The sequence below is a fragment of the Mobula birostris genome, chromosome 1 (assembly GCF_030028105.1).
Source record: "Mobula birostris isolate sMobBir1 chromosome 1, sMobBir1.hap1, whole genome shotgun sequence".
NCBI classification, from domain to species: domain Eukaryota; kingdom Metazoa; phylum Chordata; class Chondrichthyes; order Myliobatiformes; family Myliobatidae; genus Mobula; species Mobula birostris.
The window spans coordinates 9778719-9806328 of NC_092370.1; the positions used below are offsets into that span (position 1 = coordinate 9778719).

The following is a 27610-nucleotide window of genomic DNA, read 5'->3' on the forward strand; positions in this document are numbered from 1 at the left end:
TTTGGCCCCCCTGCCCCATGGTATCCTTCCCATTTGTTGTGGCGTTCCATCTGCTCTTGCATTGTTTGATCGAGCTCCGGCATGATTTTGCTGTTTCCCATCTGTTCATTAGGATTCATGTGTAAATGACCTAATATCAAATTCACTCCAATTAAGTCCTTGCACGTAATCCCACAAAGTCCGCAGGGGATCTCTTGTAGTCTACAGCAATACTCAATAAAATAGCTAAAGGATGCAAAGGGAAACTGCTATTCAGGAAATTTTTAAATTAAAAAAAATAATGTGCAGCTTTCTGGAATGGATTTTTGAGATTTTTCAGTAGAATATTACAGCTGGCCATTGTAATCTCATTTGTCCTTGGACAAATATTGGTGGCCACAGTGTGACACTGGAAATGTTTTTGGATATATAAAAGTCATTTTGAGTTTATTAAGTAGAGCACTTGTTTAATTTTTTTCTTTTTTTTTGTGATGAAATCTAATGATTTGCAACCTTGCTTAATTAAGAATGCTTTTCCTACCATGTATACAGTGGATCTAGTTAATTGGGCTGTCAGTTATTTGGGACAACTCTTTAAGGACAAAAACTAATCGATAAAATAGGTGGGAATCCCTTACTTTGTTTGGGACTAGCATTACTCGCTTAGTGCACGTGTGGCTATTACACACTACACCATGCTTAGAACAGTTTTTAAATAGTGTCATTTGTGTGCGTTTCTGTAAAAAAAAGTGTTTTTTTTGTCACTGATAGATGGTGATAAATAAGCAGTAAGACAATTCAGAACTGGTTTGCTCACTGTGGTTTCAAGTGTTCTCAGAGATGCCAGTAATAGCCAGGAATTAAAATGAAATGATTTCACTACTTCAAGTTGGAAACTACAAAAAATTTGAAGGTATTGACAATCATCTTGAATATTACAATGAAAATAAAGATTTGGAGGATGCGATTGTCAAAAGCATTCTATGAAGGTAGTCCATGATCTGCACCAGGTGTCTGTCCTGATTTTATTCATTTGTAATAATCAAAAGAACACAGCAGTGTACACTGGATGAATTCCTCTGTAGATAATTATTGGGATCTAATACACAGTTGTATTGGTAGTATTCTAATGTGTTCTGTATTTCACTTAAATATGTAATTTGTTACTCAGTTGAATGGTAGTTTATCTTTTTTGTACCTTTTTAACTGTTCCCATGAAACTTCAGCTAATTGGGGCAGCTGCTTAATTGGGCCGAGATGTCTGGTCCCGATGTATCCCTGTTAACTGGAATCTACTGTATTGTAACATTGTAACTAAATGTGCAACTAATGGGCAGCCTGGTGCCATATCAGTGCCCATTGCTCTCTGTAAGGAGTTTGTACCTTCTCCTTGTGACCATGTGGATTTCCTCCCACATTCCATGATGTACTAGTTAGTAGGTTAATTGGTTGTTGTAAATTATCCTGTAAAGAGGCACTCAGAAATGAACACACTATTCCAAATGTGGTCTAACCAGAGTTTTATATAATTGCAACATTACCTCGTGACTCTTGAACTCAACTTTCCCCGGACTGTTGAAGGACAACATACCATATGCTCTCTTAACACCTGTGTCAACTTGGATTGCAACTTTGAGGGATCTATGGACGAGTTACAGATGTTGATGAATGAAACTGCACTTGACATCTTGTGTGCAGTTCTGGTCACCAGACTATAGGAAGGATACGATGAACCTAGAGAGGGTGTAGAAAAGATTCTGACACTGGAGGAATTGAGTGATAAGGCAAGACTGGATAAAATATTTTGCAGTTTTTCAGTCCACTTGAACACTGTTTGAATCATAATCTCTGGAATATTATTGGTAATGTATTAAGATATTGAAACTTTTCTGCAGGGTTTCCCAGCCTGGGATCCATGGACCCCATGGTTAATGGTAATGGCCAGAGACATAAAAAAGATTGGGAACCCCTGCTCTAGTGCAATATTTATGGTGTCACATTCCTGATTCGGTATAGTTCATTTGTGACGTCAAAATAATGCCCGATACCTGGCTCTTACTCATTCGTTTGTTATGTAATGTGTCGTATGAGGTGGGCGATCATGACCATGACTGTTCTTGGCAAATTTTTCTACCAGAAGTGGTTTGCCATTGCTGCCTTCTGGGCAGTGTCTTTACGAGCATTACCCTAGTCATTATCAATACTCTTCAGAGACTGTCTGCCTGGCATCAGTGGTTGCTTAACCAGGACTTGTGATAGGCACCAGCTGCTCAAATGACCATCCACCACCTACTCCCATAGCTTCACGTAACCCTGATCGGGGGTGGGGGGTGCTACGTGGGTGCTACACCTTGCCCGAGGGTGACCTGCAGACTAGTGGAGGGAAGGAGCATCTTACACCTCCTTTGGTAGAGACTTGTCTTTATTGTCGCCAAACAATTGATACTGGAGCGTACAATCATCACAGCGAAATTTGATTCTGCGCTTTGTGCTCCACCATCCCCCAAAGCTATTACTACTAAGGCAAATTCATTTTGTCTGCAGTCTTTTTCATTAAAAATTACAACAGCCTATACAAGACTGCACATCTCCTAACCACTATTATAATACAATTTAAAAAATTATTTTAATCTTTTTTCTTTGCTCATTTTTTTGTAGATTTTTATCATCTGTTTTGCAAGAGATATACCAGTTCTTCTCTTTTTAATTTTGTATTATCCTCTAGCTTATGTCATTCCAAGGCTGGGTTTTCCTGACAAGTGCAGCTCTGGCTGTTTGGGAACATAATTAATATGATACAGGACCAGTATGGATAAACACTCTCCATTGCTTTCTTGGCATTTTAGTCATTAGGAAATTGGACCATGGACCGTCTAGCTTATCACAAGGTTGCAAATCCCTGGAGAATGGAGTTGCATTCTGCAGTTACTTATGAATTTTTAAATAGTTTAGATGCCAGTTTGGGCAACCCATTCTTTATGGCTGCTCAGGTTACAGAAATTTGCTCATACAGAACTCAAGATTCACTGCCCGAAAATCTGAGATGTGATTTAAAATTGGCATTCACAGAATTTGTATGGATTTAAAAAAGTAAATAAAATAACACAATTTTCTCATCTCGCGATTATCGCCGCATGCACAGATGATGTGACTTTGCATTACTAAAAAATTGTGATATGGCCCATTTTCCAGGAACACAATCTGCTGCTCCCCCATAACAAAGAGATCACTTGTATGTTGCTATAGACTTGAAATATGTTAATTTCAAAAATGAATCTCGGGGAAGTATATGGTGACATATATGTATTTTGATAATAGATTTACTTTGAAATATGAAGAAGATTCTGCAGTTGTTCAAATCCAATTTGCAGCACTTTAGTAGTTTTTGGAAAGTTTTGGGGATTAACAGATGTCTCCGAACAACCTAGACCCGTTGGGTTACATCTCTTATAAAGCAGCTGATACCTCCTTCCTTTCCTGACGTTTCAACCTCTGCCTTGCTCTGTAAAGTTCAAGTTCAAAGTAAATTTATTATCAAAGTACACATCACCATATACAGCCCTGAGATTCATTTTCTAAGTAAATCTAAGGAACATGATAGAATCAGTGAAAGACCACACCCAACACGACGGACAAACAATGTGCAAAACTCAACACATTGTACAAATACAAGAAGGATAAAAGAAATAATAAATAAACAATAAATATCAAGAACATGAGATGAAGTGAATCCGTAGGTTGAGGAAATAGATCAGTGATGGGGTAAATAAAGTTATCAGAATCCTTTATTATCGCCAAGTATATAGACACATACAGGGAATATGATGCCAGTTGCCCTGAGCTCTCGCTGTACAGAATCAAAAAGCAGACAAAACATTAGTGCAAATAATCGTGAACTATATACAATGAGGTATACCTGTGTATGTACAGGTGAACTTGGTTTATAATAGACTAAAATTCAAGTGTTCATAAGACTGATGGCATATGAAAAGAAACTGTTCTTGTACCTATTTGTCCTGGCATACCCACTGTATTAAGAGTCTGATGATTGAGGGCTAATAAATTCTCCTGAACCTAGTGCCATGGTTCCTGAGTCCCCTGTACCAACTTCCTGATGGCAGCAGTAAGAACAGGGTGTGGCCTGGGTACTAAGGGGATGGACTGGGCTGTACCCACTATCTTTTGTAGGATTTTCAGTTCAAGGGCATTGATCTACCATATCAGGCTGTGATGCAACCAATCAATATACTCTTCCACTGTACATCTAGAGAAGTTTGTCAAAGTTTTAGGTGTCATGTTGAATCTTTGCAAACTTCTATGTAAATAGAGGCGATGCTGTGGTTTCTTAGGAACCGCACTTAGAGATAGATTGATACTTTATTGATCCCAAAGGAAATTATAGTTTTACAGTAGTATTACAAGTGCACAGATAAAAATATTAAAGAGAAGTAGAAAGAATTAAAAAAAAGTTACCACAGACAGTTGCACAGGAGTGGTCATCGCTTCCTGTGCTATAGGTTGACTCATTGTAGATCCTTATGGCCAAGGGTAAGAATTACCTTACAAACAGCTCTTTGGAGCGCCGCAGTTGTCTTAGTCTATTATTGAAAGTGCTCCTCTGTTCAGCCAAGGTGGCACGCAGAGGGTAAGAAACATTGTCCACAATTGCCATAATTTTCTGTAGGGTCCTTTGTTCTACCACAGCCTCCAGTGTGTCCAGTTTGACTCCTGTAACAGAGCCAGCCTTTCTAATCAATTTATTGAGCCTGTTGGCATCAACCGTAGAAGGTTATACTGGCGACAACAAATTGGTAGAGCACGTGAAGGAGAGGCCTGCATACTCCAAAGGACCTCAGTCTCCTCAGGAAGTAGAGATGATTCTGGCCATTCTTGTACACAGCCTGTATGTTGGTGCTCCACTCAAGTCTGTCATCTGGATGCACCCTCAGGACAGAACCTCTAAAATGATACCGAGGAATTTAAAATTGCTTACCCACCCCTCCTCAGATTCCCTAATAAGGTCTGGCTATGGACCTCTGGCTTCCTGTTCCTGAATTCAATCAGTTCCTTGATCTTGCTGACATTGATTGAAAGGATGTCGTTGTGGCACCACTTAGCCAGCTTTTCAGTTTCCCTCCTATATGCTGATTTGTCACCACCTCTGATTCAGCCAACAACAGTGATGTCATCTGCAAACTTAATTATGGCATTGGAGCTGTGCTTAGCCACACAGTCAGAAGTATAAAGTGAGTACAATGGGGGGCTAAGCATGTAGCCTTGTGCACCTGTTCTGATGGAGTTGGTGGAGAAGATGTTTTTGCCATTCGGAACTGACTACGGTCTGCAACTGAGGAAATCGAGGATCCAGTTGCACTAGGAGGTTTCAAGGCCAAGGTCTTGAGGCTTGTTGATTAGTTCTGAGGGGACAATGGTATTGAATGCTGAGCTGTGGTCGATGAAGAGCATCCTGATGTATGCATCTTTGTTGTCCAGGTATTCTATGGTCGAGAGAAGAGCCAATGAAATAGTATTTGCTGTCGACCTGCTGTGACAGTAGACAAATTGAAGTAGATCCAAATTGCTCCTCAGGCAGAAGTTCATACTTCTTCATCACCAACCTCTCAAAGCACTTCATCACAGTGGGTATAAGTGCTACTGGGCAATAATCATTGAGACGGGTCGCCAAGTTCTTCTTAAGCACAGGTATAGTTGAAGCCTGCTCGAAGCAGTTGGATACCTCAGACTTCCAAATTGAGGGGTTGATCAGCACAGGCCTCGATCAGGTACCCCATCTGGGCTGGATACACTTCATGAGTTCACCCTCCTGAAGGATGCTGTCACGTTGGCCTGAGTGCCTGATTGCTATCGGCTTTCGGCAGTATATAAACTGCGGTTAGGATCACGGAGGAGAACTCTCTTGGTAAGTAGAACAGTTGGCACTTAATTGTTAGTTGTTTCAGGTCGGGGGAAAAAAAAGGGTATGATTAAATTGCCATGACTGAGCACCACAAAGAGTTTATGCACTTTGGTGGTAGAAATAAATGTGCAGACTTTTCTAAAGGAGGAAAAATTCCAAAAATCCTAAAATCTGAGATGCAAAGGGATTTGGGAGTCCTTGTGCTGAATACCTTAAAGGCTAACTTAGACCATAAGACATAGGAGCAGAATTAGGCCATCTGGCCCATCGAGTCTGCTCCACCATTCAATCATGGCTGATCCTTTTTCTTCTATCTCCTCCTGAACCTTAGTTCCCGGCCTTCTCCCCGTAACCTTTGATGCCATGTCCAATCAAGAACTTATCAATCTCTGCCTTAAATACACCCAAGGACCTGGCCTCCACAGCTGCATGTGGTAACAAATTCCACAAATTCACCACCCTTTGGCTAAAGAAATTCATCTGCATCTCTGTTTTGAAAGGGTGCCCCTCTATCCTGAGACTGTACCGTCTTGTCCTAGACTCCCCCACCATGGGAAACATCCTTTCCACATCTACTCTGTCTAGGCCTTTCAACATTCAAAAGGTTTCAATGAGATCCCCCCTCATCCTTCCTGAATGCCAGCGAGTACAGACCCGGAGCTTGCATCCCTAAGGCAGTCCTATGTTGAGTTCAGTGCTGACTGGAACTCCTGTGACGCCCATGGTGTTAAACTGTATTGGTCTCTGCCATTCCTTGGATTCATCAGCTGTATGGAGAGGGGGAGGCTACTACATGGGCAACAGCTCACTCTCCATATCGTACTGGCCTGGCTTGTGTATCATGCAGACAGCTACGACGCAATATCCATGGCCGATCCCGACCAGTGGAGGACCTCCTCTCTCTTCTGGTTATTTTTCTGTTCTGTTAAAGCTGAGGCATTGTGTGGTGCGTTTGACATTGGCTTAGGACTGTGGTTTCCAAACAGTGGTTTCCAAATTTGTTGTCTGTTGAATTGAACAATTGAATGGGGTGGTATTATGTCACACATCTGTGAACAGGAACAAGAGGAATCTCCTCCTTCCTCACTTCCATTCAGGGCCCCAAAATAGTTCTTCCAGATGAGGCAACACTTCGCCTGCAAATCTGTCAGAGTAATCTACTGTTTGTACATGTTCGGCACAGCATTGTGGGCCAAAGGGCCTGTATTGTGCTGTAGGTTTTCTATGTTTCTACTGTATCTGGTGCTCCTGGTGCAGCCTCCTGTACATTGGTGAGACTCAGCATAGATTGGGGTCTGCTTTGTCAAGCACCTTTGCTCTATCTGCAACAGGCAGGATTTCCTGGTGGCCAGCCTTTAATTCCAACCCCTATTCCCATTACGACATGTAAGTCTATGGCCTCATTGACTGCCATGATGAGGTCACTCTCTGGTTGGAGGAACAGCACCACGTTCTGTTTAGGTAGCCTCTAACCTGATTGCACAAACATTGAAGCAACACACATCAAAGTTGCTGGTGAACGCAGCAGGCCAGGCAGCATCTCTAGGAAGAGGTACAGTCGACATTTCGGGCCGAGACCCTTCGTCAGGACTAACTGAAAGAAGAGCTAGTAAGAGATTTGAGAGGGGGAGGGGAAGATCCAAAATGATAGGAGAAGACAGGATAGGGAGGGATGGAGCCAAGAGCTGGACAGGTGATTGGCAAAGGGGATATGAGAGGATCATGGGACAGGAGGTCCAGGAAGAAAGACAAGGGGGAGGGGGGGAAAACCGGAGGATGGGCAAGGAGTATAGTCAGAGGGAGAAAAAGGAGAGAGAGAGAAAGAATGTGTATATAAATAAATAACGGATGGCGTACGAGGGGGAGGTGGGGCATTAGCGGAAGTTAGAGAAGTCAATGTTCATGCCATCAGGTTGGAGGCTACCCAGACGGAATATAAGGTGTTGTTCCTCCAACCTGAGTGTGGCTTCATCTTTACAGTAGAGGAGGCCGTGGATAGACATATCAGAATGGGAATGGGATGTGGAATTAAAATGTGTGGCCACTGGGTACTCTTCATTCTGGTAATTTCTTCCCCTTCCTCTTTTTCCATTCCTCTTTCTGGCTGCCCACTTACCCCTTCTCTTCTCATCTGCCCTTCACTTCTCTCAGGGTACCCCTCCACCTTCCCTTTCTCCCATGGTCCACTCTGCTTGCCTTTCAAATTCATCCTCCTTCAGCTCTTTGCCTCTTCCACAGATCACTACCTGGCTTCTCATTTCATCTCAACCCCCACCCATCCATCTCTGTCTCACCTGGTTTCACCTCTCATATTCTACTTTGTACTCCTTTCTCTCCCCCACCCCCTTCCTTTCCAGTTTTGATGAAGGGTCTCAGGTAGAGACATCATCTCTATTCCTCTCCATAAATGCTGCCTGACCTGCTGAGTTCCTCTAGCATTTTGTGTGTGTGTTGCTGTGGATTTCCAGTATCTGCCGAATCTCGTGTTTATGAGTAGAATGATGAACTGCATTTAATAGAAGCAAATCACCTGCAACAAACAGAAATGCCGTTCACCTTTCCAACAAAAAGCTGATTTGCTCAATTTGTTTCTTGAATATGAACATGTGAATTAGAACCAAGCCCACACAAGAGCTGTTTTATATTTATTTCATGTGAATTCAGTTGTATCAGGTTCATTAATCTGATTTGTTTTTGTTGGAGATTACAAAGGGTTACAGGAAAGGGCAGGTCAGCAGAACTGAGTCCACAGCCACATCAGGCATGATCTTATTGAACGGCAGAGCAGGCTCAATGGACCAGATGGCTAATTCCTACTCCTAGTTCTTCTCAATGCATCAGAGTTTCTGCAGATGCAGTAGATCTTGAGTTACAAGCACAAAATGCTGGAGGAACGCAGCAAGTCAGGCAGCATCTATAAAGAGGAAGAGATGCTGCCTGACTTTTCAGGCTAAGACCCTTCGTCTTCCTGGTTCTTATGTAACTAGACTTTGAGTTTTTTTTTGAGGCCTGAGTGATATTAGACAGCAAAGCTATGTTAGTGAAGTTGGTGGTTCCTGTTTATTGTTGAACCATTGTTTGTACACTTCACCATGATCTATCACTATTATTTCATCTGATGCCCTCTATTCCATGTCGGGCCTTCCTTGGTTGCATGGTTTCATAATTGCTTGAAGTGCTTTACAGTCATGCAAGGAGATTAGCAATAATTCAGAGATGTGAAGAATATAGGCCTGACCCAGGTTAATTCCTTAATCTGATGTGCAGAAGCAAGTAACTTGAAACTCAATAGTGTGGTGTTTCATGTTTGTGAGCAGGATATCCATTCCCAGCCTACACACAGTACCTTGTTTTCCTACCTTTAGTTGACTGTGAGAATTGAGAATCACGTTAACAGTCTCAGAAGTCGAGAGAACCCAGCTAGGAAATTCTGTGTTTGCATGATACTGTAGATTCCATCCAAAAATACTGCTTTATCATGAATATTGAATCCAAGTACAATAGTTTCTGTAGATTCAAGATTGTTAAATCTCACGTAGCCTTCTCCCTGATGAGAGTGGAACAAACAGTCCAGGCGCAGGGAAGGGTGGCTAGGATCCTTCACGACGTTACTGGTCTTTGTACTGACCTTGGTGATGGATAGGCTGGTGCCAGTGATGCACTGGGCAGTCTTGACTACCCGTTGCAGAGCCTTCCTGACCGCCGCAGTGCAGTTCCCGAACCAAGCCACGATACCACATGTTAGGATGCTCTGGACTGTGCATCTGTAGGATGTGAGTATAGATGTACATAGTCCAGCTCGTCAGGCTCCTAATACAGCAGAGGTATTGGTGAGTATACCTGAGCGAGATGTGCACTCCCAGGAGTTCGAAAGTACTTGCAGTTTCCACTGCTGTGCTGCCGATATAAAGAGGGGTGTGAGTGGTGGTTTACAGTTAGTAGATTTGATTGCCTTTAATGTTGATGGTTCTTTCATAAGATGGCTTGACTTTAGTTTCTGGTAGTGATTTTAAAATGTGGAAAATTTCACTTTCACATGCAGAAACAACCTGCTTCTTGTTCCTTGCTACCAGTTTTCAAATAATCACGTGGATTTTGACTTCATTATGTTAGCTGAATAGTCAATCCAACTTCATTATTACTGTTAATTCGCGTAATATTTTACGATTAGTTCTGACTTTAATGGGCTTCATTATACCTAATTAAGACGATGGCCTTGCATTCAACTGTGTTCTTACAAAAAGTAGGCAGCCTTCCTTCTGCATTCAGTAGATGGTATAAGAACAGAAAATGGAAGCAGAACAAGGCCAGATGGCCTCTCAAACCCACTGTGCCATTCAAATGATTGTGCTCCTGTCTTTCACATCTCTGTAATCCCACAGACTGTACCAGTTTTTCTGGTGTCACCATTATTATTCGGACACTATGATTTCAAAATGTGCCCGTGTTCCAAGGTTGTTTTTAATTCATGTTTTAGGTGGAAATTCATCTATCAGACTTCACACTCGGCAAATCTCCTACATTCATAAAATGGCAGCAACCAAGACCAAAGGCCAGAATTCCTTGGCACTCCACAAAGTTATTATGGTTGGAAGTGGTGGTGTGGGAAAATCTGCCCTAACACTGCAATTCATGTATGATGAGGTAAGAATATTTCTATTGTACCCTATTTTCTCTAATGATTAGTTATATTAATTCCTTGTATCTTCGATAATAATTTGAAAGTTTTTCTCTTTTGGGGCCAATGTCCTGTAATAAATAAATATAATATCTTTTCATTAAAAAACCAGGGAGCATTTAAGATGCCTGAGAATCGGGATCATGTTTAATATCACTGGCATATTTGCGGCAGCAGTACATAATAGGAAAAAAACTGAATTACTGTAAGTATGTAAATAGTTAAACAAGCAGTGCAAAAATAGGAAAAAAAGTAGTGAGGTAATGTCCATGGATTCAATGTCCGTTCATAAATCAGATGGCAGAGGGGAAGAAGCTGTTCCTGAATCATTGAGCGTGTGCTATCAGGCTTCTTGATAGCAATGAGGAGAGGGCGTGTCCTGCATGATTGGGGGGGCGGGGGTCCTTAACGATGGATGCTGCCTTTTTGAGGCATCGCTCCTTGAAGCTGTCCTCGATCTTCAGATAAAATTTAATTTCTTTTACAGAGACTTAAATATTCCGATTCAGTAATTTGATTGTAGATTATTGATGCATTAATCTGATTGTTCTAGACTGGAAGGAACTGCAATGAAGCTGTGTGCTTACATATTTAATGTAATGGAACAATCACACGAGAAGAATTAAATGACCAAACATACATTCCAGTTTAGGTGCTGTTCTCCATACTATTTTTTTGGGATTTGGAGGGGGAGGTGTGACTGGATTTACTGGCCATTCATAGTTGCCGTTAGAAAGTTCTGTGCACACAACGGGCAGAACGGTGGTGTAGTGGTTAGGGTACCTAAGATTTTTGCACAGTACTGTACCTGTTAATGTGTAGCAGAGAAATCTGCTGTAAATCTGGTGGGAGCAAGGATGTTGGGAATGGTGAGGGTGGAGCACTGCTGGAGGGATGTGGGACAGGGGGCAGGGATTGCTGTGGGCATAAACGCACTCAGCCCTGAGACACCGGGCAAGATCATTTGATTCCAGACAATTGGTTTATTGATCGTTACAGAAAGTGTCTCTGGTGCTTTCTGCTCCATCCCCTCTCCCTGCCTCAGCTGTTTTTGTCTTAATTATGGGAACATTTCAGATTGAAACTGAGTCTGGAAGAATGGGGGGGGGGGGAGAGGGTAATCTCAATGAAACCTATTGAATATTGAAGGCCTAGATACAGTAGAGGATGTTTCCAGTAGTGCAGGAGTCTAGGATCAGAGGGCACAGCCTCAGAATGGAAGGATGTCCCTTCAGAAGAGAGATGAGGAGGAATTTCTTTAGCCAGAGGGTGGTGAATCTGTGGAATTCATTGCCACAGATGGCTGAGGAGGCCAAGTGATTGGGTATATATAAAGCGGAGGTTAAAGGTTGTGGAGAGAAGGCAGGAGAATGGGGGTGATACATCAACCACGATGGAATGACGGAGCAGATCCAATGGACCGACTGGCTTAATTCTGCTCCTATGTCTTATGGTTTTATAATCTTTAAACAGATTATCCAGTCAGGTTTTCAACTCAGGAATAGTAACTGTGTTTCTTCTCCCCAAGATGCATCCTGACCTGCTAAGTATTTTCAGTATTATCCCTTTTTGCTTTAAACATATCATTTAGATGATCATTTGTATCCAAAGTTTTAGTAAATCCATTTTGATATGTCTTATCTATTTTGTTTTAAATTGGATATTCTTGTAATGTTAGATGTTTAAGTGGCAAAGTCAGTTAAATTGTTGGCTTAAATAATGTTCTAAAATGCCAACTTGAAAACTGTTTATGTTTCCCATTCTCCCAAAACTTGCATTTGGTTTCTAACAAATTAGTGTCTGCATCACAAAGACTGTATTGAATCACTGTTTGTAACATACTGTCTATTTTAGTTTGTTGAAGATTATGAGCCTACGAAAGCAGACAGTTACCGGAAGAAAGTGGTTTTGGATGGTGAAGAAGTCCAGATCGACATCCTGGATACTGCAGGTCAAGAAGATTATGCTGCAATCAGGGATAATTATTTTCGCAGTGGAGAAGGCTTCCTGTGTGTTTTCTCCATCACTGAGCAAGAATCTTTCGCAGCTACTGCTGACTTCAGGTGTGTTTTTATATATAACCCAGTAGAAATATTTTCATAAGCAATACTATTTTACTTGGTGTTTTTACTGTGTTTTATGAATATATTAACCTGATAAGGGAGCAGCCGAATACAAAGAACCTCTAAAAGGACCACAACCTTGTCGTTTTTAAAAACGCAAACATGAGGAAATCTGCAGATGCTGGAAATTCAAGCAACACACAAAAAGTGCTGGAGAATGCAGCAGGCCAGGCAGCTACTATAGGAAGAAGTACAGTCGACGTTTTGGGCCAAGACCCTTCGTCAGGACTAACTGAAAGAAGAGATAGTAAGAGATTTGAAAGTGGGAGGGGGAGATCATAAATGATAGAAGACGGGGAGGGATGGAGCTAAGAGCTGGAAGGTTGATTGGCAAAAGGGATACGAGGCTGGAGGCCTAGGAAGAAAGAAAGGGGGAGGGAAGCCCAGAGGATGGGCAAGGAGTATAGTGAGAGGGACAGAGGGAGAAAAAAGAGAGAGGGAGGGAAAAAAAAAATAAATAGTGGATGGGGCCTCCTATCCCATGATCCTCTCCCTTCTCCAGCCTTGTATCCCTTTTGCCAATCAACTTTCCAGCTCTTGGCTCCATCCCTCCTCCTCCTGTCTTCTCCTATCATTTTGGATCTCCCCTCCCCCTCCCACTTTCAAATCTCTTACTATCTCTTCTTTCAGTTAGTCCTGATGAAGGGTCTCAGCCCGAAACGTCGACTGTACCTCTTCCTAGAGATGCTGCCTGGCCTGCTGCGTTCACCAGCATTTTTTGTGTGTTCTACAACCTTGTCGTGCTTTGGAGGCTTGCTTGCCTCAATGACCCGGAGAGCTGAAGTCACTGCTTTATGCTCTTGGTAGGGTCACCCATGCCAAACGGGTCAAAGGGTAGAGGCCAGACGAGGAGTGGTCCACTGGTCCTCCAGATTTGGAGTCAGCTCAGGGCCCGACTTGTCAAAAAAAGAATTGTAACGGAAACAGCAGTGAAGAATCCTCCTACATCTGAGTATGATGATACTCCTGAGTCTCCGCCCGGAACTTGCATGGTGAAAACTGAGAGGAAGCTACTGACGTGATGAAGAAAACCCCTGAACACCACCAGAGATGAAGGACCTTCACTGCTGCCCTAAACACCAGCGGCGTTACAGGCAGTAACACACTGATATAAAGAAAACAGCATTCTTAAAGATCAGGTGACTCTTCCCCAAACAAGTGCAATTTTATTTGCTTTTCTCATTTTTAATCTCCACAAGAATAAGGACACAGTTAGAGGTTGATATGTTCATTTATCTAACAAATCAGTGTTATATATTTTGTGAAGGCACATTTTGTTTAATGTCCATAATGGCATCTTGCTCTAGGATTTGTATATTACTCAGCATTTAGGTTTTTTATACTCGCGTATTCAAAAATGTTCCACTTTAATGGGGCCACCAACATATTCCAGTCTATACTATATGGCATTAGCATGGCTAACTAAGCTTTTTCAAAGGACAACGTCCTATCTCTAAAGCACTGAACTGTATTATAAGGAATAGGGCAACTAAGCTGTAGCCACTGTATCATGACTATTTCGAACATTTTTCACTATCCTCTTTACCTCTTCATTTGTAACACAAATGGGTGGCTAGGATAATGAAGAATGCCACACTCCTTAAACTTATGACATATTCTTAATTTGCCATTCCTTTGTCTTTTTGAACCTGAAAGCTAATTTTTTTTTATTGAGATGCAGCACAGAGTAGGTTCTTCTAGCCCATCCGGCAACCCGCAATTTAACCCTAGCCTAAATTGAATTTGGCATCTAAAGGAAATTATTGAAAGCTGTCCAGAGAATATTAAGCTTAGTACAGTTTACAAGAATTTAGGAGATTAATTCTAGAAGAGCATAAACCCGCCTCAATTTTACATGGGTTCATTTTCTCCTTGGTAAGGTATTTTAAAAGTATAAGAACATAATAAGGGAAAGGATTTAGTTTATACTTGGTTCAGCTTGTATCTACTAGAACATAAATCAGTGCAGCACTGTACATGTTGTGTGGAACTTTTAATCTACTTTAAGATCAATCTAACCCTTCACTCCTATATAGCCCTCCATTTTTTTTTTATCATCCATGTGCCTATTAAGAGTTTCTTAAGTGTCTCTAATATATCTGCCTCTACCACCACCCCAGCAGTGTGTTCCACACACCCCACCCTCTGTGGGGGTTGGGGGGGGAATTAATTTACTTCTGACATCCCATTATACTTACCTCCAATCACCTTAAAATGATACCCGCTTGTATTAGCCATTTCCACCCTGGGAGAAAGTCTTTGGCTATCTACTTATGCCCCTTATCATCTTGTACACCTCTATCAACTCACCTCTCATCCTCCTTCGCTCCAAAGTGAAAAGCCCTAGCTTGTTCAACCTATCTTTATAAGACATGCATCCTGGTAAATCTCCTCTGCACCTTCTCGTCCACATCCTTCCTGCAATAGGCGGCAAGAACTGAAGGCAATATTTCCATTGTGTCCTATAACGAGGGTTTTATGGAGCTATAACGTTACCTCACAGTTCATAATATTTCAGATATTTAATTTCTTTTGATATTGCACTTTGTGGCTCTGTTGTGGGCCTAAAGTTAAAACATTGACATACCAATATGGAAAAACTTAACTTTAAGAGCACGGCTGCGAGTGGTGCTACTGTAGCGTAGTGATTAGCACGATGCTATTACAGCTTGGGGCTTCAGAGTTGATAGTTCATTTCTGAGGTCCTCTGAGAAGTTTGTATGTCCTTTCTGTGAGCATGTGGGTTTCCCCTGGGTGCTCCAGTTTCCTCCCACAGTCCAAAGAAGCAGCGGTTAATAGATTAATTGCTCATTGTAAATTGCCGTTATTTAGCTAGGGATAGATAGGTAGGTAAGTTGTTGGTTCCATGCTGTATCTCCAAACCAGGGGTCCCCAACCTTTTTTGCACCACGGACTGGTTTAATGTTGACAATATTCTTGCGGACCGGCCGACAGGTGGGGGTGGTGTTAATCACGATCGGAATATAGGTGATAAGCCAACTGTAAGTCACTTAAGTGGCTAATACACTCAATTTAGTTTCTAAAAGGATTTATCTAATGAAATTTATATTAAACACAGTGCATATTTTCCTCGCATGAATATAGTGATAAGTCAATTATGTCACTTATAAGTCAATAGCATCATAACATTTTAAGTAATGTTTGGATATTAAACACAGCGCATATTTTCCCCGTATGAACATACAAAATCATTGTGACGCACCAATATCGCTGAATCAGTGGGAGCTCTGGGCTTGTTCCCCTGCAACAAGACAGTGCCATCGAGGGGTGATGGGAGACAGCGATACTTGAAGGGGGTTCCTTATGTCCAGTCTATTCCGCAATTTAGTTTTCGTTGCATTCATTGCAGAGATATGTTGGAAATGGAAGCAACGTTTTCAGTGCTTTCGTGGCTGTCTCAGGATATTCAGCCTTGACTTTGATCCAGAATACCGGCAGAGATGTTATGTCAAACATACTTTTCAGCCCATCGTCATTTGCAAGCTCGAGGAGTTGATCTTCTTCTTGCGCTGACGTGGATGATTCACCGGGGACATTCACAAATGTGTCATGGACCCGTTCCTTTGCACGTCTTGGGTCATTTGCGGTTGGGTAGTAACACTCAAATTCTGTTGACAGTGAAGATAGGTGTTCGCGCACCAGCTGTGGGAAGGATGGTGCAGCCTCAGTCTCTCCCAAAATCCCAGCTAATGTTGGGAACATGTCAAATATACCTCTGTCCACTTGCCGTCCCCATAGTTCCATTTTGGCTTTGAAAGCAGACACTTTATCTGCCAACTTGAAGACAGTTGTCATCCTCCCCTGAAGTGACAAATTGAGTTCATTGAGCAGGTTGAAGATGTCACACAGATAAGCAAGTTTTGCTGAAGTGTGCTGCCAGTGGTGACTTTTTTCCTGAAAGAAATCTCTGTAGCTACTCTCTTAACTCAAAAACCCTGGCCAGGGCTCTCCTCCTTGATAGCCACCTGACATCAGTGTGTAAGAGAAGGCGTTTGTGCTGTGCATGCATTTCCTCGCAAAGCTGCTCAAACAGACGTGAGTTAAGGGCTTTTGCTTTGATGTGATTGATAATTTCAACAACGTCACTCAATATGCTGTTAAGATCAGGTGACATTTTTCGGCTAGTCAGCACTTCCCTGTGTATGGCACAGTGTTAATGACCGACTGATGACCTCGCGTGGGTAATGACCTTGCATGCGTTCAAGTTCAACAGTGGGCGTGACCGGGAATGAGGAAAGGTGCAGCTAGCTGACTCATATCGTTTCCTCACGGCCTGGTAGTGTATGCTTTGCAGCCCGGCGGTTGGGGACCACTGCTGTAAACAATATAAAGGAGTCTAACCAATAGTGCCATTATTACATTTTCACACGTGTGATATAGCCTACTCCACTTTTCTACACAAAATGCATCTAAGAATTAACATGAAGCAGAATTTCAAAGATTAAATTTGGGGTTTTCTTTCTCCAGGGAGCAAATTCTCAGAGTGAAGGAGGATGAGAATGTTCCCTTTCTACTGGTCGGCAATAAATCAGATTTGGAAGACAAACGACAAGTGTCAGTGGATGAGGCAAAGAGCAGAGCTGAACAATGGAGTGTGAATTACGTGGAAACATCTGCAAAGACAAGGGCAAACGTTGATAAGGTGTGGCCATCTCAGTGAAATTTGTAACCACATTTTCTAGATGCTGGAACTGTGAAGTAAAACCAATTTGCAAGTACACAGGTCAGAAAGCATCTACCATGAGCAACACACACAAAATGCTGAAGGAACTCAGCCAGTCAGGCCGCATCTACAGAAAGGAATGAACATTTGATGTTTCAGGCCAAGATCCTTCCTCAGTCCTGTGTATTCCTTTCCATAGATGCTAGATGCTGACTAACCTGCTGAGTTCCTCCAGTATTTTGTGTGTGTTGCTCTGGATTTTCCTGTGTTTGTGATTCTACCATGAGCAAAGTGGAGCTGTTTCAGGTTGATGTACTTAAACTGTTAACTTAATTTCTTGTTCCGTAGATGTGAAGTATTTCCTGTGGGTTTTTTTTTTCTATTTTAATCCAATTTGAGGTTGTTACTTATTGCAGCTTTTCCCTTTTGTATATAGAATTACAAATGTTTTCAATTGACTTCAGTTTTTTTTGTATAGAATATTAGAATTTTCTGACAGGCATTCATATGCAAGTAAGATGGGATCACTGACATGAGAAGAAAGAAAGATCCAAAGTGCAGTGCCATTTTACGGTCAATCAAAAGGGTGAAGGATGGGAAAATAAGTAGGACGTAACAAAATATATTGACCGGTTAAGGTCCCTTTCTTTGGATCTGATGACCCATTAGTGTGGTTTTGTACTTTTTTTTAGCTGAAGAAAGAAGGGAAGAAAAATCCTAATGGTGAATGGGCCTTGATGGGGTGTGTTTCTTTTATGGTTACCGAGACAATTGCTGCAGGAGGTCCTTTAGGTCCAGTTCAGAAATAATTGCCGGAGAAATTTACAAAATAGTGACATTAAAGGAGTTCGGTTATGCTCCAAGTTTGCTTTAAATTTTGAATACCTTGGCACAGATGATTTTGCCACCCAAATGAATATAGGTACTATGAGTTTTGCAGTCTTCTGCCCACCCCTCTACAAGAAGTCTTTGCAAATTTTTATTCCTAATTAATTAATTACTTCCTTTCCTTGTCTTAGGTTAAATCTGAGTTGCAGTTGACCTTAATTTATTGATTGATTGATTGATTGAGATACAGCATGGAAGAGGCCCTTCCAACCATTCCACCCAGCAATCCCCGATTTAACTCTGGACTAATCATGGGGCAATTTACAATGACCAATTAACCTACCAACCAGTATGTCTTTGGACTGTTGAAGGAAACTGGAGCACCTGGGGAAAACCCATCCATTCCATGGGGAGAACATATAGACTCCTTACGGATGATACCGGGATTGAACTCCAAACTCTTATGCCCCGAGCTATAATAGTGTTATGCTAATCACTATGCCACTGTGGTGCCATTCTTTACACTGCTAAGTTTGGAAAAATGGTTTGCAAAATAGCAAAGGTTAGTAGATTTAGTTACGGTGAATTTCCCAATTGTAGGAGGATAGCAGGTGAGTCATTGGGCAGTTGATATGAAGAATACATTGCAGAAGCATAATTGGGAGAATGATGCGGTTTCTCTAAGAACCAGCAAACATTCAAATGGTTACCTCCTTTACCATAAAAGTTGAGATAGTAAAATATGAGATATACAGAAGCAGTTTGGAATACCTAAATGGTAGTGGGAGTGGCACAGTAGTCTAGTGGTTAGCCCATCACTTTACAGTGCTAACCAGCTGTGGTTCAATTTCCACCACTATCTGTAAAGCGTTTGTACCTTCTTGTGTGGGCTTCTCCCACGTTCCAAAGACATAGTCAAAGTTAGTAAGTTGTCGGCATGCTACGTTGGTGCCAGAAGCATGGCAACACTTGCACAATCCTTGCTGATTTGAGCTGACACAAATGATACATTTCATAATGTTTTGATGTACAATATGTCACATAAAGCTCATCTTTATTTGGTAAATTCTTGCACCTTGAAGTTAGAAAGCTGTCTAAGATGTTTCCATAAGTTGGCTTTTCTTCTCCCCCCCCCCCCCCCCCGATGCAGGCCCTTCATGGTCTGAGTCGACATTCCCTCCCTCCTTCTTCCCCTTAACCTTCATTCAATTCCTCTCCCATTTTCCTTTAGAACTCAGTGTGTGTATAACCTGAGGAATTCTGCGTGTGGCTTTCTGACGAAGTGCTCACTTTTATATCCAAATACTTGCTTTGCATTTTAGGAAGAAAAAGTATCATAGTTAAAGTCTAGCCTGAGTTAAAGATCTTGGTCATGCTCCCCTTATGATGGATTATTGAACTGTGATTTCTTTTAGACTAGCATATGAAACCATCGCAAGTATTTCCCAATTTAATATTTTTATCCTTTCAATGTTTTAGCCTGCTGTGATAACTCCTACATGTGTGCAATTCTGTAACTCCAAATTCTTTCTTTCCTTGCAGGTTTTCTTTGACTTGATGAGGGAAATACGAGCAAGGAAAATGGAAGATAGTAAAGAGAAGAATGGAAAGAAGAAAAGGAAAAGCATAGCTAAAAGAATCCGGGAGAGATGCTGCATTTTATAAACTTGGTAGACTAAACTATTTTAGAAGTCCAAGCATACTAAGTATTTCATTTCATTTGCTGTTCCTTCATAGTGATTGAAGGTACACTAATGTCATACAAATTCAGATTTCCAAAAGCATGAATTGGACCCAATTTTACAACAGACTATCAGGAGGTTTAATGTCAATTCAAAGTACTTTTGTGCTGTGTCAATTGGTATATAGGCATTGGGTTTATATCCTTTTATCACAAGTACCATTGGAAGTTTTTTTTTTGAATGGATTTTCAGGGAAAGGTTAATCAGTTCAGTCGTTTCAAATATACAATGAAGAGGTAACTTCTCTTGCAAGGCAATGCATTTTGTTAAATCACATTTTGAGTTCAAACTGTTTTTGCAAATTCTGTGTAATTTTTTTTACTTCCTTAGTACAACTAATCTAAGTGCTGATATTTGGGAGAGGAATATTTGGTATTAAGGGAATCTTGCTCTTACCAAATGTGCTTTTTTAAAAAAACTGCCTCCCTGTATATTCAGTTATTAACGCTGGTTTTTCACCTTTGATTTTTTAAAAAAATCAAATACACTTGCTGTTTACATTTACATCAAGAATTATCTTAAGCTGTTGCTAGCTGAGACAAAGCTTGGTGCATAATAGTTTGGAAAGCCTCACTAGAGTTTAAGCAGAGAAAACTGTGAAACTATAAAGTGAGTCTCAAAGTAGATTTAGGTGGATTATTGGCAGCTTACCTTTGGATATTTTGTGTTGCTTTGACCTTTATAAATTTGCTGGAAACCCACTGAAGCTATTAATCTGGAGCTGTGTGTTTCTGATGCAGGTTAGACAGAAAGTAAGGCTTCTTTTAGAGTGCACATGTTTTTGTCACTAGTCACACTGAAATTAATAGGAAAAAGTTTGCACATACTGTACATTTTTTTACTTTGTTTTATTTCACAGTATTCTACACAAGTCTCTTGTGAGAAGTCAGTAGCTCATACAAATGTTGAATCATTAGGCCTTAATAACAAAATGGATTAACACTTTTCAAGTCTAATAAAAGTACAAAAGCACTTGCTGTTGAGTTCTACAACTTTGGTAGTTGGATGGTTGAGAAAAACATGTATTCTCGTGTTTTTTGAGTATTGTCTTCCTGAAATGGTCTACATTTTGTTTAGCCTTGAGCAAATGGAAGATCTGACTTCATCACTGTGCTTTGATATCAAGACTGAAAATTGAGAAGCTGTTTTGTAAATATCTAAGCTTAAATTATGATCTCCAGTTTTTAAACTACAAATAATTTATTACAGTTCCATCAGTGAATTGATCTGCTTTTCTCTTTGGGTTAGCAATGGAGCTTGATCATATTAAATTTTACTTTGGTATATGGGTTGATGGAGTTTGTATTTCATTAGATAATTCATATACAATAGAACTCTCAGCTATTTTAATTTAACCCACCCATCCGTAAATCCACTGTACCAAATGAACAGCTGTTTTTTCAGTACTACCTTTGAAGACATTTAAAAGTATTATTTCATTGGATGCAAAATCCTGTCTTCCATCTTGTGCTTTTCCCATTTGGCAGGTTGGATTAAAGTGAATCTCCATAAAAATTTGAGAAAACCTTGTAGGTATGCTGTCACACAGCAAGGGAACGTAAAGATGATTAACATTAGGCACGAGTTACTGGGTTTGCTCAAGACAACAAACTGTTCATGTTTTGCGTTACCTAGCTTTCCAGAATTGCATGTAAATGGATCTCAGTATGTCATATCAAATGATTGTGAGTGGAACTTTGTTTTTTTTTTCAAATGATTCACTGATGCACAATAGATATATAATCAAGCTGAGCTGTACTATAGCAAAGCAATGTAAAACTTGTATATAGAAACTTATCTGAATATGCCTTAAATTGAAATTTTTACAGGTTACATCCATCAGGAATGTGGCAAATGAATTATGCAGATGAAAACTGCTTAAAACCCTGTAAAATAGTGCCATACTTTTGGGTCTGCTGACCTAGAACACAATACCATCTTCAGAATTATGCATTACAGTTCAAAGAGCAGTTTCTTTTTTTTTGTAAAAATATATGTATTGTCTGTACTGCAGTCCTTAGCCCTGCAGAGAAGCGGTGGGGAAAGTAGAGGTATGAAGAAAGGTTTAGTTTGGAAGCACATTCCCATTCCATTTTGTTCACTTTCTATTGACAGAGATTCAGACAAAATTTAATATAACTGCAGATGAATTCTTCGAAGTTCAACTAGGAACACGAGGACATTGTCACTAAATCTGGAGTGCTGAGAATCTAGAATGTATAACCTATTAAATATCATTTTTTTGTCTTTTAGATGTACCGTTTACCTTTGTCACATGTATATTCAACTTGTCTTTTTCAATCTAGGGTTCATTTGCACTGTATAGAATTGAGGGAATTGTTGCAAAATATAGACATTGTTTTAGACATTAGCTTGGGTCCTTTTTTTCTACTACTTGTGTGCATTGCATAGCTGTGAAATTTGTATGGCAGTGTGAATTTTTAAAAAAGTGAAAGTGAATCTAACCACTAGCATGAGGCTCACAGTAATTGGTGAAGTTTGGGTTTAATGGTGTTATGAAGCTGAAAAACACAATTAAGTGTTAAAAGGCTGATGCCCTTGCCCTAATAACATTTTAATTGTATGCTAAACTACTAGAAATAAAATAACATTTTTACAGCATCTCGTATTTATTATGCATTATTACTACTTTGCTTACCAATAACAAAAAATCTTATAATGTTTAACCTTAACTTTGCATAATCTGTTTATAGAAAATGACTACAAGAGTGATAACCTTAATCAGAGTTCCATTCTCTTGTCTACAATCATAATAATGATGAAATGATTGAAGGTGTTTTACTTTCAGGGTATTGAAGCAAGTACCGAAACATGAACCAGATGGCATTATAATAATTAGAGGAAGTCTCTGATGTGTGTTCAATTTCAGGCACCAGATGAAATGATATGATACCTCTGCATTTAGCTTTACTGACAATTAAAAATACTTATTCCCAAAACCCATCAGAGGCTTCTCGAGGTGAATGGGGAAGATCGGAGTGATGGCAAAACCTCCAATAGAATGACGTGCAGAAGTCATGGAGACAGCCAAGACATTGATTATTTCTGTGAATAGATCGTATTACTTAAAACACAAATGGAAATAGCTGGTTGTGTCAGAGGGAATATTATCTTTAAATTAAAGAGTGGGATCGGAATGGACTAAATTTAAGAAAATTTATCGTGGTGAAAAGTTGTAGAAACTAGGAACAGTATAAATGAATAAAGAATTCTAAGATTGAGAGCAGAGTACTTAGCCATGAATGAAATAAAATGAAGTTAATACAACGTAGTTGAAGGGCAATAGGTGATGTAATAAGAAGAAATTTTATCTATTTTAAAGATTTAAGATTTGTGATGGTACAAAAACTTCCACATTCATTTGTTAAATAAACACGAGAAAATTTGCAAATGCTGGAAATCCAAAGCAACACCACACAAAATGCTGGAGGAACTCAGCAGGTCAGGCAGCGTCTATGGAAATGGGCCGAGACCCTTCTTCAGGACTGAGAAGGTGGGGGAAGAAGGGTAGCTAGAAGGTGATAGGTGAAGGGTTGGAGAAGAAGGAAGCTGGTAAGAGAGGAGAGTGGACCAGAGGAGAAAGGAACAAGGACCAGGGGGAGGTGATGGGCAGTTGAGAAGAAGTGAAAGGTCAGAGTGGGGGAGGGAGGGTGGACTTTGTTCAAGGAGAAATTGATATTCATGCTGTCAGGTTGGAGGGTACGGACAGAATATAAGGAGTTGGCACTCCACGCTGAGAATGGCCTCATCTTGGCACAAGAGGAGGCCATAGATTGACATGTCAGAATGGGAATATGAATCAGAATTAAATTTGATAGACATCATTTAATTTATTAACTTAATAGACATCTTTCAGTTTTAATTGCGGTAGTATAGGGGAAATGCATAAGCTGCTTCCAGTATTCAGGATTCAGGAAACAAAGTGCTGTACTATTATTAAGAATTACATTAAAATTATGGTTATATGATCAAATATTAGTAAATGAATTACTATATCCAAAAGCCCCACACCGGTCTGTGCATGAGCTGCAAATGCTAATATGCATGCTTAAAAGAAAAATGTATTTACAATGGATTCTGGTTAATTGGGCCATCAGTTAATCTTGGCAGCTGCTGATTTGAAACAACTCTAACTAAGAAAATAGATGGGATTCCCTTTGTTTATTTGGGACATTAAGCTGCTTAACTGGGACTGGAGACTCTTGCCAAACAGTTTCAAACTAGCGTCAGTCATGTGCATGTCATAGAGCCATTAAGACACAGACAGTCTTAGCATGAAGTTTTTAAATGGTATTATAGGTCGACCCTCACTAACCCGGCACCATTGGGACCTGAGGAGTGACAGATTAGTGAAAATGCTGAATTACAGAAGGATCACATTAAGCATAATTAGTGTCGGATTATCGAAGGAACCAGATTACAGGTAGTCAGATTAATGAAGGTCGACCTGTACTTCCTTGTGTTTATGTTGTTATCCATTTGAGCTGATGGACTCCATTTCTAAAAGCAATAATTTTTCTTTCTTTTTCCAATATTTTTATTGATTTTTATACAGAAGAATACAGAATCCAAGAGAATACATATTATAAAACAGAAGAAAAAATATAATAATACCAGATACAGTGTATTGAATCACATTAACAAACACCTTACTCTATATTCATATAGATTAGATTAATTCATATATTAGAATATAAACAATTTTATTTAAAAAAAGATCTACACCCACTACCAAAGTCAAAGCTGTTTGGGGGAAAAAAACTTATCAGATAAAAATATGCTATTAACCAACTTATGTACTTTAACGAGAAGTCAAAGATTATGAAAATAATTTAAAAACGACCCCCACAAATTTTGAAAATCTTGGTTAGATTCAGAAATCGAACAACAAATCTTTTCTAAATTTAGGCATGCCATAACATCCCGTAACCACTGAGCATGATTAAGCGGAACAGCATCTTTCCATTTAAACAAAAGCGCCCTCCTAGCCATAAGAGAGATAAAAGCCAGAATGAGCAGATCAGATGTCTTCAAAATGATATCTTCCCTTCCAACAATACCAAATAGGGCAGTCAAAGGATTAGGCTTAAAACTTACTTTGAAGAGTACAGAAAAAGTTTGGAATATTTCCTTTCAATATTTTCCAAGACTTGGGCACGTCCAAAACATATGAATAAATGAAGCTTCTCCATTGTTACACCTATCACAGTAGGGAGATATATCCATATAAAAACGAGATAACTTATCCTTGGTCATATAAGCCCTATGAACCACTTTAAATTGTAGGAGGGAATGACGAGCACATAATGATTAAGTATTAACCAATTTAAAAATCTCATTTTAAGTTTCTTCAGAAATTGAAGTCTGTAAATCTTGTTCCCAAAGATTTTTGATTTTGTCTAAAGAATCATTTCTCATTCCCAATAACATATCATATAAATATTGGATATTGAACCATTATAAAATGATTTCATATTAAGGATTTCATTGAGATCGCAGAAAATCTCTAATTTGTAAGTACTGGGAAAAAAAAGGGTTTTTGATAAACTAGTTGACATTTGTTCGAATGAAGAAAGACTTCCTTCAACAGATCCCGGAAACGTAATGCCCAATCTTTCCCATTGTTTAAAAACTACATCAGTCATAGAAGGCTTAAAAAAAATTTTAAAATGGGATTAGAAAGGGAGAATCTCAATAAACCAAAGTGTAAATTGTATCCAAATCCTCAAAGTATGTTTGACTACCACATTTTCAGTTATCTTACTTAAGGATAAAAGAAGTGAAGATCCTTAGCTTCTAAAGAAACCCACCCGGGACAGTCATCATGATTAATATAGTATAACCCAAAACGTGAGATTCTGTATATTAGCTGCCCAGTAATAAAACCTAAAATTTGGTAAAGCTAAACCTCCATTCTTTTTAACTTTCTGGAGATGGACTTTATTCGGTCGAGGACACTTATTTTTCCATATGTAGTAGGATAAAATAGAGTCCAGAGAGTCAAAAAAGGATTTAGGAATAAAAACGGGTAAAGCCTGAAAGAGGTATATAAATTTAGGTAAAACATTCATTTTAATAGAATTAATTCGACTAATCGATAATGAAAGGGGTGACCAATTTGATGATCTTTTTATATAATTTAATAAAGTAAGAAAATTTTCTTTAAATAGGTATTTATAATTCTTAGTAATTGTTACACCCAAATAAGTGAATTGGTTTCTTACCATTTTAAAGGGAAGGTTCATATCAGTTAATGGCAAATTATTCAAAGGACAAAGTTCACTCTTGTGTAGGTTCAGTTTATATCCAGAAAACTGACTAAAACAAGAGAGTAAAGAAAGCACAGAAGGTAATGATGTAAAGCAATCAATCATCCGCATAAAGTGAAACTTTGTGGATAGTACCCTTCCGTAAAATACCAGCGATATCATTAGATTCTCGAAAAGCAATAGCAAAGGGCAACCTTGTCTGGTTCCATGTTGAAGTTTAAATGGTTTAGAATTCTGAGAATTAGTAAGAACCTGAGCAAAAGGAGATAAATACAGTAATTTAATCCATTGAATAAAGTTGGACCCAAAATTAAATTTTCTAAGATTTTAAATAAATAATGCCATTCAACCCGATCAAAAGCCTTTTTGATCATTTTGTTTGACTTTTAAAAAGAAAATTCAAACCCTTGCTACGATTGCATGAAGAGAGTTGACTCAAAAAAAATTTACCCTAGCTATCTATGCTGATTTTGTTCACTTATAGTCAGGCATGATAGCGTAGTGGTTAGCACGACATTATTACAGCTCAGGGCGTCAGAGTTTGGTTTTCAGTGTCCTCCATAAGGAGTCAGTATGTCCTCCCCCGTGGAATGCATGGGTTTTCTCCGGGACCTCCCGTTTCCTCCCACAGTCCCAAGACATACCAGGTCGGTTAATTGGTTATTGTAAATAGCCCCGTGATTAGGGTAGGGTTAAACCTGGGTTGTCGGGGGATGCTGGGCAGTGCGGCTCGAATGGACGCAAGGGTCTATTCCATGCTAAGATAAGTCAAGAGTTCAAAGTAAATTTTATTATCAAAGTACATATATGTCACCATATACAACCCTGAGATTCATTTTCATGGGGGCATACTCAGCAAATGTATAGGATAGTAATTTTAACAGAATCAATGAAAGATAAACCAGAGTGCAAAAATAAATAAATAAAAATTAAAACTCCATGGCAGCGTACACCGAATAAACTCCTCTTTTGAAAATGGTATGAATTCCTAATAGTTCCATAGTACTGTAGTAACATTCGTCTGGCCAGGGGTGTAGTAGTATCAGCACTGGACTTCGAGGCGGATGGTCCCAAGTTCGAATCTGGCTGGGTCCCAACCTGGGCAGCAGTTGTATCTGTGCAGAAGGAAGGCCTGACGATCTACTTCTGTAGCTTGCCAAGAAAAACCCTTTTTCACTTCCATGAAACTTCAACCTAATGGGGCAATCACTAATTGGGCCAAAGTGTACTGGTCCTGATATGTCCCAATTAACCGGAATCTACTATACTTGTTTAATGTCATACCAGTTTTTGAATTGGTATTCAGGCAACTCTTGTTGTCCGTTTGGGTAATGGAAATTCGTTCTTACAAAATTCACAAATCACTACC

The 27610-nt window shown here is 39.8% G+C and overlaps 1 protein-coding gene across 1 annotated transcript in view; it reads left to right on the forward strand.

The window, feature by feature from the left end:
- Positions 1-22573, forward strand: part of LOC140194901 (ras-related protein Ral-A) — a 33345-nt gene extending 10772 nt beyond the window's left edge. Inside the window, exons 2-5 of the mRNA XM_072252243.1 lie at positions 10374-10540; positions 12429-12637; positions 17186-17360; positions 19752-22573. Of these exons, the coding sequence (XP_072108344.1) occupies positions 10427-10540; positions 12429-12637; positions 17186-17360; positions 19752-19874 (621 nt within the window). The 5' untranslated portion in view covers positions 10374-10426 and the 3' untranslated portion in view covers positions 19875-22573. The remainder of the gene's footprint in view (positions 1-10373; positions 10541-12428; positions 12638-17185; positions 17361-19751) is intronic.
- Positions 22574-27610: the final 5037 nt, after the last annotated feature.